This window comes from Ambystoma mexicanum, chromosome 13 (assembly GCF_040938575.1).
Source record: "Ambystoma mexicanum isolate Mex_15411 chromosome 13, UKY_AmexF1_1, whole genome shotgun sequence".
Classification (NCBI taxonomy): domain Eukaryota; kingdom Metazoa; phylum Chordata; class Amphibia; order Caudata; family Ambystomatidae; genus Ambystoma; species Ambystoma mexicanum.
In genome coordinates, this window is record NC_090938.1 from 400,180,506 (window position 1) to 400,193,319 (window position 12,814).

The 12,814-nt window shown below is 49.1% G+C and overlaps 1 protein-coding gene across 5 annotated transcripts in view; it reads right to left on the bottom strand.

Moving 5' to 3' along the window:
- Positions 1 to 12,814, bottom strand: part of TINF2 (TERF1 interacting nuclear factor 2) — a 569,835-nt gene that overhangs the window by 7,321 nt on the left and 549,700 nt on the right. For all 5 annotated transcript variants that reach the window (XM_069633977.1, XM_069633972.1, XM_069633976.1 and 2 more), the window contains one exon: positions 12,593 to 12,688. In XM_069633977.1, the coding sequence (XP_069490078.1) occupies positions 12,593 to 12,688 (96 nt within the window). Of the gene's footprint in view, positions 1 to 12,592; positions 12,689 to 12,814 lie in introns of those variants that run through there.

Below are 12,814 nucleotides of genomic sequence, written 5' to 3' on the forward strand. Positions count from 1 at the left end.
CTACGCATCTCCTCTTGACACATACTAACGAGTATGCTACGTACTCTGCACATGGTAAAGGCACATCTACTTTCAGCATTTTCAGAGATGTGCGGTTAGCATTTGGATAGCAAATTCGTGTCATTTGCATGTGTAAATTGCACCTTTACACTGTGCGCATGCTAACACAGCACATCTCTATGCATGTGCTAATGGCAGACATTGTTTTCACGTATTGATAGAACATGTTCTGTTTAGCAAGCCTGATAGTTGTACACGTTGGCAGGACATATCTCTACCCAGTGCTCCAGATAAGATTTTGAGGAGGGAGTATTTTACTCCCTGATTTCAAGCGCGTTAAAATTAGTTTACTTCTTCACAAGAGAGTAAAACGTATCTGAAATGTTCAGACATTTGGGGAATAAAACTTCAGTCCATGCATTCAGCGAGTGATAGAAATGAGGACTTAAGGCATGATTGCAGGCCTTGACTAACCAATCAGTCAACACTGAGATGGTAACTCGACCATGGAGTGTGGGGTGAGGTGTGGTAAGCTGCACAGTGGAATGCTTCCTGCGCCAACAGTATGCCTGAAATCAGGGAAATGCACAATGTGTGCAGCTTGGGCACCTTGTACCTACCAGCTGTGCACACAGACTTACGCTACAGTTTGGGGTCAATTTTTAGTGTGGTGCAAAGCTCCAATGAGGAAGGAAAACAAACTAACCAGAGGGGATTCTCATTTTGAATTATTGTGTAAATGTTAACAGGGCGAGCTTTCCCAATACAGAGAGGAAGCTAGCTCTTTTAATGACAGGAAATAAAAAGCAAACTCATCCTTGCTAAGTTCACAAACTCACAAGCCTCTGATAAAACGATCTCTGCAGCAGGTGCATTATCCCAGTTGGTTTAACGCGTACCCTGCTTCAGTATTCAGGGTGCATGCAATACCATTCTAGATAGACACACGCATACCCACATATGCATGCACTTGCCAGTGTACATATTTGTCTGGTCTCCAAGTCGTACTAACTGCCTGAAAGTGGACTTTATAACCAAGCCCTGCTATCTGCTGGCTTCACTTAATATAGGAATCCCATTGCACTTTCGTACTTAATGTCTCACCTGATGTTTTAACAACACGCGTATAGGAATAATCAAAGATTAGAAAGATGAAAGGCTGAGCCAGCATTGAGGGCCTAGACCCTGCCCCCTGCAGGATACATGCAGGTGGCGCTAAACCCATTTAGCTGCCTTATTGCATTACAAACAGGTGCAGGATTCTCAAAATACCTTTTGCTTTCGAGAGCAATGCTGTACAATGGGGCACATCTGCTTGAATCCTGAAAAGATGCAGTGTCTCGTGTCCAGCAACAACTGGCAAAAGCACTGCAGACCATGAGCTCACTCATGGTATTGCGAGACCCAAACCTTGAAGCAAAATCCAGTCACACCTCCCCCGCTTATCAGGTTGTGTGAATGATCAGCGGATACACAGTGAAATCCAAGAGCAATACAATACAATACAATGGAAATACAAGGGCAAACAAATGATAGCGAGTACTTGTAGAAAATACTAAATTGCCTCTTGTACAGAGCCTGGGGAACGCACTCCTCCAGGGAGGGAGCCTCCCTAAGGGGATACAGGGAGTCCAGGCATCTCCTGTTACCTCCATGGCCCCGGGTGTCTGGCTGTCCAGTGAACTCAGACTTCTTCTGGAGCACATTTTGGCCAGTGTTCGAACTTGGTATAAATATTTGCACAGTGCATTATGCAATGTAAGAACACTGAAGATGCCATTGTCAGTCAAGTAAGGCCGGTATTTCCCAATGCAGGAACACCAGTGCTGCCTGAGCACAATTACACCATTACTGACACTATAAAGGACACCCTATTGAAAGAACACTGTATGTACCACCAACCTCGCCCATCCCACTGGGTGAACACTTCTGCTGGATGAGCTGCATATGCGCTGCACATTCTACTTACTATAAGAAAACGTGCTGTGTAAGCCCAGTACTGCCGTTATTTGCCTCAGTAAGAACATGCATGCGGCCCCCTTCCCTAAGCCTCTCTTCAGGCACCACTCAGACATTTGCTGCCATGGTGCCGTCGCCTCCCATAATCTCCTGTCCTAGGTGCAGGCTACTGCCCATTCTGCACAACAATTTGATTCAATCTTCAGTTCCACCCTTGGAGCCATCGCCCTTTCACCCGCTGTCCTCCACACCAGCGCTCCTCCCTGCTGCATCTTCACTTGCATGTATCCTTGCACTTTCACATCCTTTGCTCACACTTGCACCATCCTTGCACTTACAAGCCTGCACACTCGCACACCCTTGCTCATTATCACACTTGTGCTAGGTCTCACATAGCCTCACATCTGCACACCCGGGCACGCTCGCACACTTGCTTTTTATTACCTGTGCTTTTCTTACACACCCTTGCATCCACACACCTGTTTTCAGACCACTGCCGGCTACTACAAATTGACGTTTTGAAATCGCTCTGACAAATAGGTTTAAAAATGTCAATAAACGGCAGAGGATCAGCACACAGATGACTGTTGGCCCTCCAGAGTGTCCTGTACAGGAGAGTAGAAGATCTAAGTGCTGCGGCTCCGATATCCTTTCAGTCTGCTGGCATAGAAATTTAATTAAAAAAATGTGCTATTTCAATTGGGAGTGAATGGGCCACGGACCCGCTAATTATCTTGCCACTACTGGTTAAAATAAAAAAAAGGTTTGAATGAGCTGATTATAGATAATTATGGTTGTTGGTAGGCTTCAAGTTCACATCACCATGTATTCCTTGACAAATGCTGACAGGTCCAAAATAAAAGGGGGTTGGGTACTACCTGGGCAGAGTAACCTACATTAGGGCTAGTAACCTACCTTTAGAAAATGCTGCTCATTTCTACGCAGCCCACCAAGTTGAAAGGAATTTTGCGAGTGGCACTGCAGTCTTCTAACTTGAAGCTCGCGTGTGCATATACTAATGGTTCCCACTGCAGTGCCATCTACTGGCAGAAAGAGGACTTTTTAAAATAAAGAATTACAGTGACAATCCTGCGCAAACGGTACGCATTTAAAAGTGAAATGTGGTGTAATGGCAAGAATTAAACGCGTAAAAGGCCTGATACGCACCTTATCTGGATGGCTGCTTGCAGCTACTGAGAGCAAATGCAGTGATTTCAGTGCTGGGAAGATACGATCCTTGGGCTTGAGGCCAAGGACAAGTCTCACAGTCCTGTTCTGGATGAGTTGCAGAGGGCGTAGAGTAGAAGCAGGCAGATTTAGAAAGAGGCTGTTGCAGTAGTCCAGCCTAGAGAGAACCAGAGCTCTAGAGACAGTGAGCTTCTGGGGGAAGGAGAGGAAGGAAGAATACCTCTGAGGAGGTGCAGTTGGTAGTTTGACTTCTTAGAGATGTCAGAGATGTGAGCAGAAAAGGAGAGTGTGGAGTCAAAGATGACCCCGAGTTTCTTAGCCTCACATGTGGGAGCAGGAAGAGGGCCAAGGGAGGCCGGCCAGAGAGTGACAGGAAAGGAGGGTGCAGGTGTGCTGATGAGGCATTAAGGTAGAGATTGGTGCCTGTAAACGAGCAGAGTATCATCTGCATAGCACGGGGGCGTGGCTACGAGAGCCATGTAGGAGGACGCGTTCCAGCGGAGCTCCCGAGATCCTGAACAGATCCGGGCAAATCAGTGCAGTACGACTGCTTATTGAAAACCGACGACATGCATGCCAACGTGTGAAGGTGCTACCGAAGTACAGTGAACTTTTGGAGGTCATAGTAGCTACGACGACTGAGATCGGAGAAGAAAAGTCGAGAGACGCTGAGAACAAAGGGCGACTCAAAATGGCCGACATAGACTTGAGACGGGATTGAAAAGAGTCGCGGGAAGACCTAACCAGGTCAGCGTGCAATGCGCCCACTCATCATTCGGTAGACCTGCACATCCTCAGAACCATGTCCAGTAAGGCAGTGCGACCTAAGGCGAAACAACCCACGCTGGATGACTTCACCAAAACGTCCCCGGGCTCGGACGCCACCAAAAATAAGGATGCACCGGCCGTAGGTGGCGCGACGACTTCGAGCTCTAACCAAGAAATCCTAGCAGCGATTGCGGACCTGAGAGCGGCCTGGGAGTCGAAATTAGAACAGGCTGTCTCTGAATTAAAAACGGCATTGGACCTCAAAGTTGGGGAGGTCCAGGAAGACGTCAATCTACTGAGACAAGACGTTAGGGTTCTGGCAGAGCGCACAGAGTCCCTAGAAAAAGAAGTTGGCCCGAATACGGTGGACTGTGCCACCCACAAGACAAAACTGCACGCCCTAATCCAAAGGGTGGGCAACCTGGAAAGTAGATCGGAGGAGGCGGAAGGACGGGCCCGTCGTAACAATATCCGCATTGTGGGCCTACCGGAGGGGACGGAGGGCCGTGACCCTACTGACTTCGTTGAGACCATGTTGCTGCAAGAGATATCCGGAGGGGCCTTATCCCAAGGCTTCGCAGTGGAGAGAGCACATAGAGCCCTAACGAGGAGGCCGCCTCCTGGAAACCCGCCCAGACCCATCATTGCCAAAATTCTTAACTACCGTGATCGGGAAAGAATATTAGAACATTTTCGAAAAGGAGGCACGATCAAGAGAGGAGAAGCAAACATCACGGCGTATCCGGATTACACCCTAGCTGTGCAGCGGAGCCGCATGAACTTTGGAACTGTGAAACGGAGGCTGAGGGAGGCAGGTTACAAATATATGTTGCTTTACCCTGCAAAACTGAAGGTCATACAGGCGCATAAGACTTTATTTTTCGAGACCCCAGAGGACGCCATGGAGTGGCTCGACGCACAAGGGTGCCCTCAAGAATCGGCGGACCGGCCCCAGAAGGACTCGGAGGAGCTACGGAAGACGTAAAATGGCGTCGCAAGATGGCGCGACTCATGGACCCTAAGACTTGATTATAGTTGGTTCGGAACCTTCGGTATGGAAGGTCAGTTGGTTGTACTGTTTGCCATAAACATTGAGATTATTATTGAACGGGAGCCCCATGGAGCGATACTCTCTCCCCACAATAGCTTAGGTTAGGTGGCCATTAGGGCGACCTCACCCTACTGGGCTCCGTGTACGGACTAGTGTTTGCGGAGCCAGATGTGGGGGTGCCTGAGCTCTTTTGTTGTAGCTGGGCAACAGTTGGGGTGTGTGGTGTTGGGGGGAGGGTGGGAGAGGGAGGGGAAAGGGGGTTGGAGTTTGGTTGTGTGTGCGGTTAGTTTGGGAATGAGCTTATTTGCGGAGTGGCCGCAGTGGGACGCTTTTTGTGTCATGAGAACTGTTGGAGGTTCCCGTAAGGGGGGTGGGAAGACACATAGCTGCCATGGGTGACCTCAAGATTGCCACCTGGAACGTCCGAGGCCTCAATAATTACTTGAAAAGAAATAAAGTCATGTTGTATCTTAAACGACAGAAGATCGACATTGCCCTGCTACAAGAAACGCACCTGGCCCAACATAAACTAGACCTTGTAAAGAAAAAATGGGAGGGTACAGTGGTGGGCTCCCCGTACTCGGCCTATGCCAGAGGTGTGCTGATCTGGGTGGCCCCGCATGTCCCACTCAGAATTGTACGAGAGGAGGTAGACACGGAGGGTAGGCTGGTAATACTAAGGGTACTGATTGAGAACAGAGGACTGAGTATTATTAATACATATGCCCCCAATCAGAATACTGCCGTATATTTCAGGACTCTATGTACACGCCTGGGCCCGTGCGCAGGGGAACCGATCATCTGGGGGGGGGATTTTAACTGTGTTCTTGACCCCAAGATAGATAGGTCCGACAGGAAAGTAGACAGGCCCACCCCAGCGGCCAGGGCCCTACGGGTACTATTAGACGACTATGGACTAGAGGATGTCTGGAGATTGAAACACCCTACGGCCTTGCAGTACTCTCATTATTCGGCCCCTCAACAGTTGCACACGAGACTAGATTACTTCTTTGCTACGCCAGAAGTGACGATAACAACTACACAGGTTGAATACAGAGCGAGGGTCCTGTCGGACCATTCGCCCTTGGTGATGGCCTGGCAATATGGCCGCCCTAGAGGGCGGATTCCAACATGGCGCCTTCGGGCGGAGGCGCTCAGAGACCCGGCCTTCAGAGAAGATATTAGAGAGACGATTACAAGGTATTTTGAGGAGAACACAGGCAGTGTGGATTCGGCTGGTACACTTTGGGAGGCCTTCAAGGTGGTAGTGAGGGGCAACCCTATTTCTAAATCAAAGGGCCTTCAGGGGGGGGTTTTAGCTGAGCTGGAGAAAGTGGAGAAAGAATTGGAGCGTGAATGTACAAGAGGGGGAGGGGACACAGACCTAGTACTCGAATTACAACAACGATGCTCAGAGCTTTGGGAGCGGCTTTGTGACCTCAATTACAGGAAATACGTGGAGAGGCAACATGCAGGAGGTGACAAAACTGGTCGCCTACTGGCATGGCTTTACAAGAGGGAAACCCCCAGGGCCCCGGTCATGATGATAGAAAGGGAAGACGGAGAGGAGGCTCACACTCAGGAAGAGGTTAACGCTGCTTTCTCAGATTATTATAAAGCGCTGTATGAGGACAAAGAGGAAGACAATCTGGATAAAATCAGGGACACACTGGAAGATATAGAACTGCCCAGGATTAGTGCAGAGGAAAGGGAGGAGTTAGATGGCCCCATTACGCTAGATGAACTGGAAGAGGTGGTGAAACGGCTGCCTACTTGCAAGACCCCAGGCACTGATGGACTCCCGAGTGAGTTCTACAAAACGTATAGTGCAGAGATACTCCCCCCTATGCTTGATATGTATAACGAATCATTCGAGGGAGGCCGATTGCCAGACACGCTCAGAGAAGCGCTGATCGTACCACTGCTCAAGCCTAACAAGCCGAGACAACACTGTGGATCGTACAGACCGCTGTCGATGTTAAACCAAGACAGTAAGATCCTGACAGCGGTCTTGGCGGATAGGCTGCGCAAGGTCATCGGCAGGCTGATACACTCGGATCAGACAGGTTATGTCCCTGGCAGGAATATAACTCATAATCACAGGCGGCTCCACCGAGTGATAGAAGAAGGGAACAGAAGAGAGGAGGAAATGGCAGTGATCTCCCTAGACGCAGTTAAGGCGTTTGATTCGGTGAGGTGGCCATGGCTGTTTGCGGTCCTGAAGGAATATGGGTTTGGGCCAGGCTATATCAGATGGGCGAGACTACTGTATAGCCAGCCTACGGCTAGGGTGCGTACGGGATCAGTGATATCCGACAAGTGGCACCTAAGTAGGGGTACTAGGCAGGGATGTCCTTGGTCCCCGATGTTATACATATTGGCCTTGGAACCCTTAGCGGTATATCTTAGACAGCAATATGACCTGGTGGGCATCGAGGTGGGGGGAAAGAGCCATTTGATATCCTTATATGCCGATGACTTGCTGCTGTACCTAAAGTATCCTGAAGAGAACCTCCAGTATGTTTTGGAGGTCATGCAGAAGTATGCCGAATTGTCCGGCATAGCGGTTAATCCTGACAAGTCGAGCATGTTCCCTCTAGGGTACTATTCGAGGGTCCCCACGGAACGCTTACCGGTATTGCCCGTGCCTTGGGCAGCCGAGTCCTTCCGATACCTCGGAATAGACATATATCACACTGTGGGAAACGAACATCTGCACAACACCGAGGTAGCTGTGGATAAAATCCGTGCGTCTATGCGATTTTGGGAAAAACTGCCGCTAGCGATGATAGGGCGAGGGGCGTTGCTTAAAATGGTTGTCTTGCCTAAACTGCTGCATTTTTTCAACAACATACCATACTTAATAGCTAGGAAGTTCTTTACCAAACTCGACAGTATGTGCAGGGACTTCCTATGGCACGGCACTCGCAACCGAGTGGCGCTGTGGAAGCTACAAAACTTCTACGATAAAGGAGGAATTAAATTACCACATTTTGAGGCCTATTATGTAGCGAGCCAATTGCAATATGTTACACAGTGGCTCTCTGATGAGGAATCTCCCGAGTCCAGGCTGGTTGGGACAGATTGCACCTCGTTTTATTTGAAGGAGATCATCTGGGTCCCTAGACAAGACTTAAACCTTTGCCCTGGTATGCTGTTACTTGGGTGGAAAATGTGGCGTAGAGCATGCCGGTTACTGGAAAGCCCGGATCCGTGTTCGCCGCAGGTGCCACTGGTTGCCTTGACTGCTGGGGATGGTCAACTTAGAAAATTGATCAGAATGTACTGGGAACCGGTTGGGTTGGCCATGTTAGGAGATATATGGCAAGATGGGGCCATCAAGGATTTTGCAGACTTAGAAGAAGAAGCTGGGTTACATGGAGGCCAATATGTTACATACCTCAGGTTGGTACAGATTATCCGAAAATCTTGGCCTGAGACGGTGTTAGCGGAGGATCCGGATGCCCTGATTGACACAATATATGACATATCAGAGGGCGGACACGAGATCGCCAGATTGTACGAGGTGGTGATGTCCCGAGTGGGAAAGGACTTGACAGACTTGAGACTAGAATGGGAAATGGAGGTGGGGGTTCAAATGACGGATGGGATGTGGGAACGGGCTCTGGGATATCATAAAAAAGTGTCCAGGAATGCTAGATTACAGCAAATCCAACTATATATCACACACAGAGCGTATTTGACCCCCAAGAGAATAGCTAAGTTTGCTAACTCGGGCAGGCAAGCATGCCCGAAGTGTAACGAGGAGAACGCGGACATGACGCATATGTTCTGGTCCTGCCCAGTAATTGAAGTCTTCTGGGGAGAAGTGTCACAGAAGTTGGCTGACAAAGGGGTCCCGATAAGCATTGACACGACCTGGGCTTGCCTGCTAGGGGGGTTCTCCAGACCAAAGAACACCAGACATCTGGGGAAACTGAGAGACCTAGCGTATATACTCGCTAAGAGGAGGATAGCTATGAACTGGAAGCAATGCTACAAACCTAGGATAGAGATGTGGTGGAGGGATCTCCAAAAATGGGCGGAAGCCGAAACCATGGTCTGGCAAGAGGCATGCAGTAAATGCGGGGAGGAGGATGTGGGCAACCTAGTAGCCTGGAGGTCATTAATCACTGGTCTGTTTGGGGTACGAGGAGAACCTACTGCCTCGGAGGAGGAAGCCACCCGGCCACATTAGGTCGATACGGAACTACCCTGCGGATGAGCTCTTGGGGGGGAGGGGGGGAGTGTAGTGTTGTGCTTTGTTAAGTGTTTTATTGGTTTATTGTGTATAATGTCACAAGTTTGTTTATACTGTTTTCACTTAAAATAAAAATAAAAATATTTTAAAAAAAAAATCATCTGCATAGCACTTCCAAGCTGTGGTTTACTCCCCTGCCAAGTACTGCCTTCATGTATATCATTCTCAGTTCTCTTTCTGGTTCCTTGATTTCACACACAGCTTGATTTTATATGGGTGCGGGTCCCAAACTCGCACTGAATGTTTTCACCAGTACCCAGCTACACTTGGTTCACTGTTCTGCCAAGTGTTATCTTGCCCCTCAAGTTGTCTCTTCCAATCTACAGGTGCCCCAGCGCCTCCCCGTCCCTCACCCTATATTATTTCGTGGTCCGTGATGGTCTTTGGTCGTCTCACGCGCCGGCCCTCTGCAGTTGGGTTTCTCCTGCTTTCTTCGCTTGTCTCCAGGCACTGACGGCTGCGTATCCCTGCTTCTTCCTTGTCGGCGTGGGACTGTTCCTCCATGGGTGCGGACCTTCGCACCCATGTCTTCCTTTACTGCTCGCCGCGCTGTCCATGCACAACGGACCAGCTTGACAGCGACCTCCTTCTCTCTCGATTCCCCGGTCTGCCTCTCTCCTTCCCTGAATGTACTCAGTCTTGCGGTTCCTCCAGGTCAACCAAAGGTTCCTAGTCTGTCTGTTGGGCGAACCGACCCACAACCCCGTCTCAACAGAGCACCCATTCCCTGCTCCTCGACGGAGGGCTTCCAAGTCCTTTTTCGCTTTGTGACGAATCCTCGGATGTCGTCCCTTCTCCCCTAGGGAGAGCATTTTCCCACGAGGTCAGGGAGATGAGGATGCTAAACGATAGTCCCCCTGGGGGTGGTACTCAGCAGGAGGATCGCATGTGGAGGGATCCCTCGTATGGGACTAGGGACAACTATTGGGCGAGAGCGTGGTATTCTCACCAATCACATGACGTGAGACCCCCTTCCCCCAGTTACACCACCTTTCCTTCACCTCCTTCCTTTTCAATCGTACCCACATAGCCTATGTACTTTTCTAAAGCAGTCCAGGTATAGAGTACTGAGATAAGAAAAATCCGTAGTGAGTTACCGCATCAGCACTCACTTAGTACTGAGGCGAGGAGAGGAAGTGCAGAGCAATACTGAATAACCATAGGAACCACTTTTACCAGTCTAGTGGTTTGCAACAATTGATTGAAAGAAACAATATAAACATTGACTTGACAGGGGATCAAACCCTCCTTGGAGGAACCGCAAGAGTAGTACGGGTCCAACGTTCAGGCAGGTGCTGAATGGGATGCCGAGAACGGGGCGGGCCCGCAGGCAGACTAAGACACTGGGCGCCCTAGAGACCCGGGAACCAAAAGAGTGCAAGAACACGCTGTCCCAGAAGTAAAGAAGACTGCAGAGCCACCGCAGAGCAAGAGAAGCTCCAGGAAGTTACCACAGCCCTGCTAACGAGTCCAGCTACCACAGGCGAGCCAACACTCGTGCAAACCAAACCACAAAGTACGCGGGAAGCCGAGAAGGCGCTGAAGGCTCAAAGAGGTGGTGGCACACATCGGAAGGCTGGTAAAGCAGGGTCGGGGACCCTAATGCAGTGGGAAAAAAGCAAAGAAGTACTTGAACTTGTTCTAAGGCCTGGTAGGAGAGTGAACCCAGCCCACAGAAAGGAAAACTAAGGCTGGAATTGCGAGTCTGGGACTTGTACCCAAATAAAGAGAACTGGAAGTTAATGGACAGTTCATGCAGTACTTGGCAGGTTAGTGAACCAAGTCTGAATGGGCCACTACAGCCTGGGGAGTGCATCCAGGATATTCTTCTTCGTCGCAGTAGCAGGTGAGCGGGAACCAGGTCTGCCAAGCAGGGTCAGGGACCAACTGCAGCTTTGGGAAGTGCATCCTGGTTGTTCTTCAGTGCAGTATATGGTGAGGAGGCCAGAGCTGCCAACCAGGGTCTGGGACCCCAAGGAACTATGTTATAAGCCTGAGGAAGGTTGGGGAATGTAGACAATCCCCCAACAACTAAGGAGTGGCTGAAACCACATTGTGAAAATCCTACTAAGACAAGAACTGCCTTTTGTCCAGGGCAAGGGAGTCATTCCTCTGGACCTTTGCTTTGGATTCTATGACACTAGTTATTTCTGTTGAGGATGGGAACCTCTCTTAGAGTTAGGGCAATATAGGGGTTTGCATTCCTTTCTACCTTTGAATAAAAGTGTGCAGCAATAACTATGACACCGCTGTGTCAGTCTTACTTCTGCACCCTTACAGCTTTTAACTTGGTTCTTTCCAATCGGCTGTCGAAAACCACTAAAATGGGCAAAGTAGTTCTGGGAGGTGCCCTTTACTGCTCTGCGCCTACGCCTCGTCACAGGACTGATCAAGTTATGATGTGACTCACTAGAGATCTTCCTTGTCTCAGTACTCTCTACTTCTGGCTTACTACAGAGGTACATAGGATAGGAGGGTATGGGTGAGGAGGTGAAGGAGAGAGGGTGGTGTTATAGGGATACCGTGTTCCCCTCAGATAGTCTGCCCTAGTCTCATAGGGGGGATCCCTCCCCCATCAGATCGTCCGCTGAGTACCACACCCAGGGAAACTATTGGTTAGCGGCCTCCCCTCCCTGGCCTCATGGGAAAGGGCTCGACATCTGAGAGTTCGCCCCACCATCTATTCCAGATCCAATCACAATTTGCATAAAAATACAGGCAAGTGTTGTGGTCTATGCTCCTAACCTGATGAGCCAACACGTTTCGCAAAATCCCTGAATCAAAGAGATTGGAAAAACAGGGAATTAAACTGAGGTGCAAAAATAGGCCAGGGCCTATCTGAGTTTCAATCTTTTGGATCAATATCAATGCAATAGTCCTTACAGCTGCCAGAAATAAGTACCCCAATGGTGAATGCTGCCTAAAGGTGTGCGCTATGAAGAGACTTGGCAGGATATATTTTAACAGGTGTGTTGTTGGGAATCTCACAATTTCATCATGCAATAAAATGGAGGCAAGATGAGCCAGACAAAAAGAATCAAGACCCTCCAGTTCTGTTTTGGCAATCAGGAAGTGGAATTAGGAGGTAAATCTCCATGCTGCCGAGTACAATAACAGATTTGCAGGTCATGCATTCTCAAGAGTGTTTGGGAAGGTGAGGAAGTTCTCTTGGAAATACCGGAATGCTATGCCCTCCAGAATGTGGTTTGATTTGGAAGCCATGCATCCAGAACATACATATGCAACAAGGTGTTACAGGATCATCTGGTAAAAACAGAGTCATCACTTTAATAAGGTCTCACATCCCTCAATGCTCCCCACTGTCTTCAGGTTCATGCTAAGTAAGTGCGACTATGGAATCTCACCTGCTCTTGTGCCCACCTAGGAGTTCTCTTGAAGTGCTCGCGGAAAGTTGGGATGTATGTGTTAAACTTTGTCCTTTGATAATTCTGCAAAGACACCTGAGGTGGAAAGAAAAAGTGTGAACGGGTTAGCAGAAGTGCACGTGTGTGAAGATCTCAAAGTGCAAAAATAGACAAAAGGGTATTTGTGAGGCAAAAGGGGAACAAAACCAAGTCACAAGGATA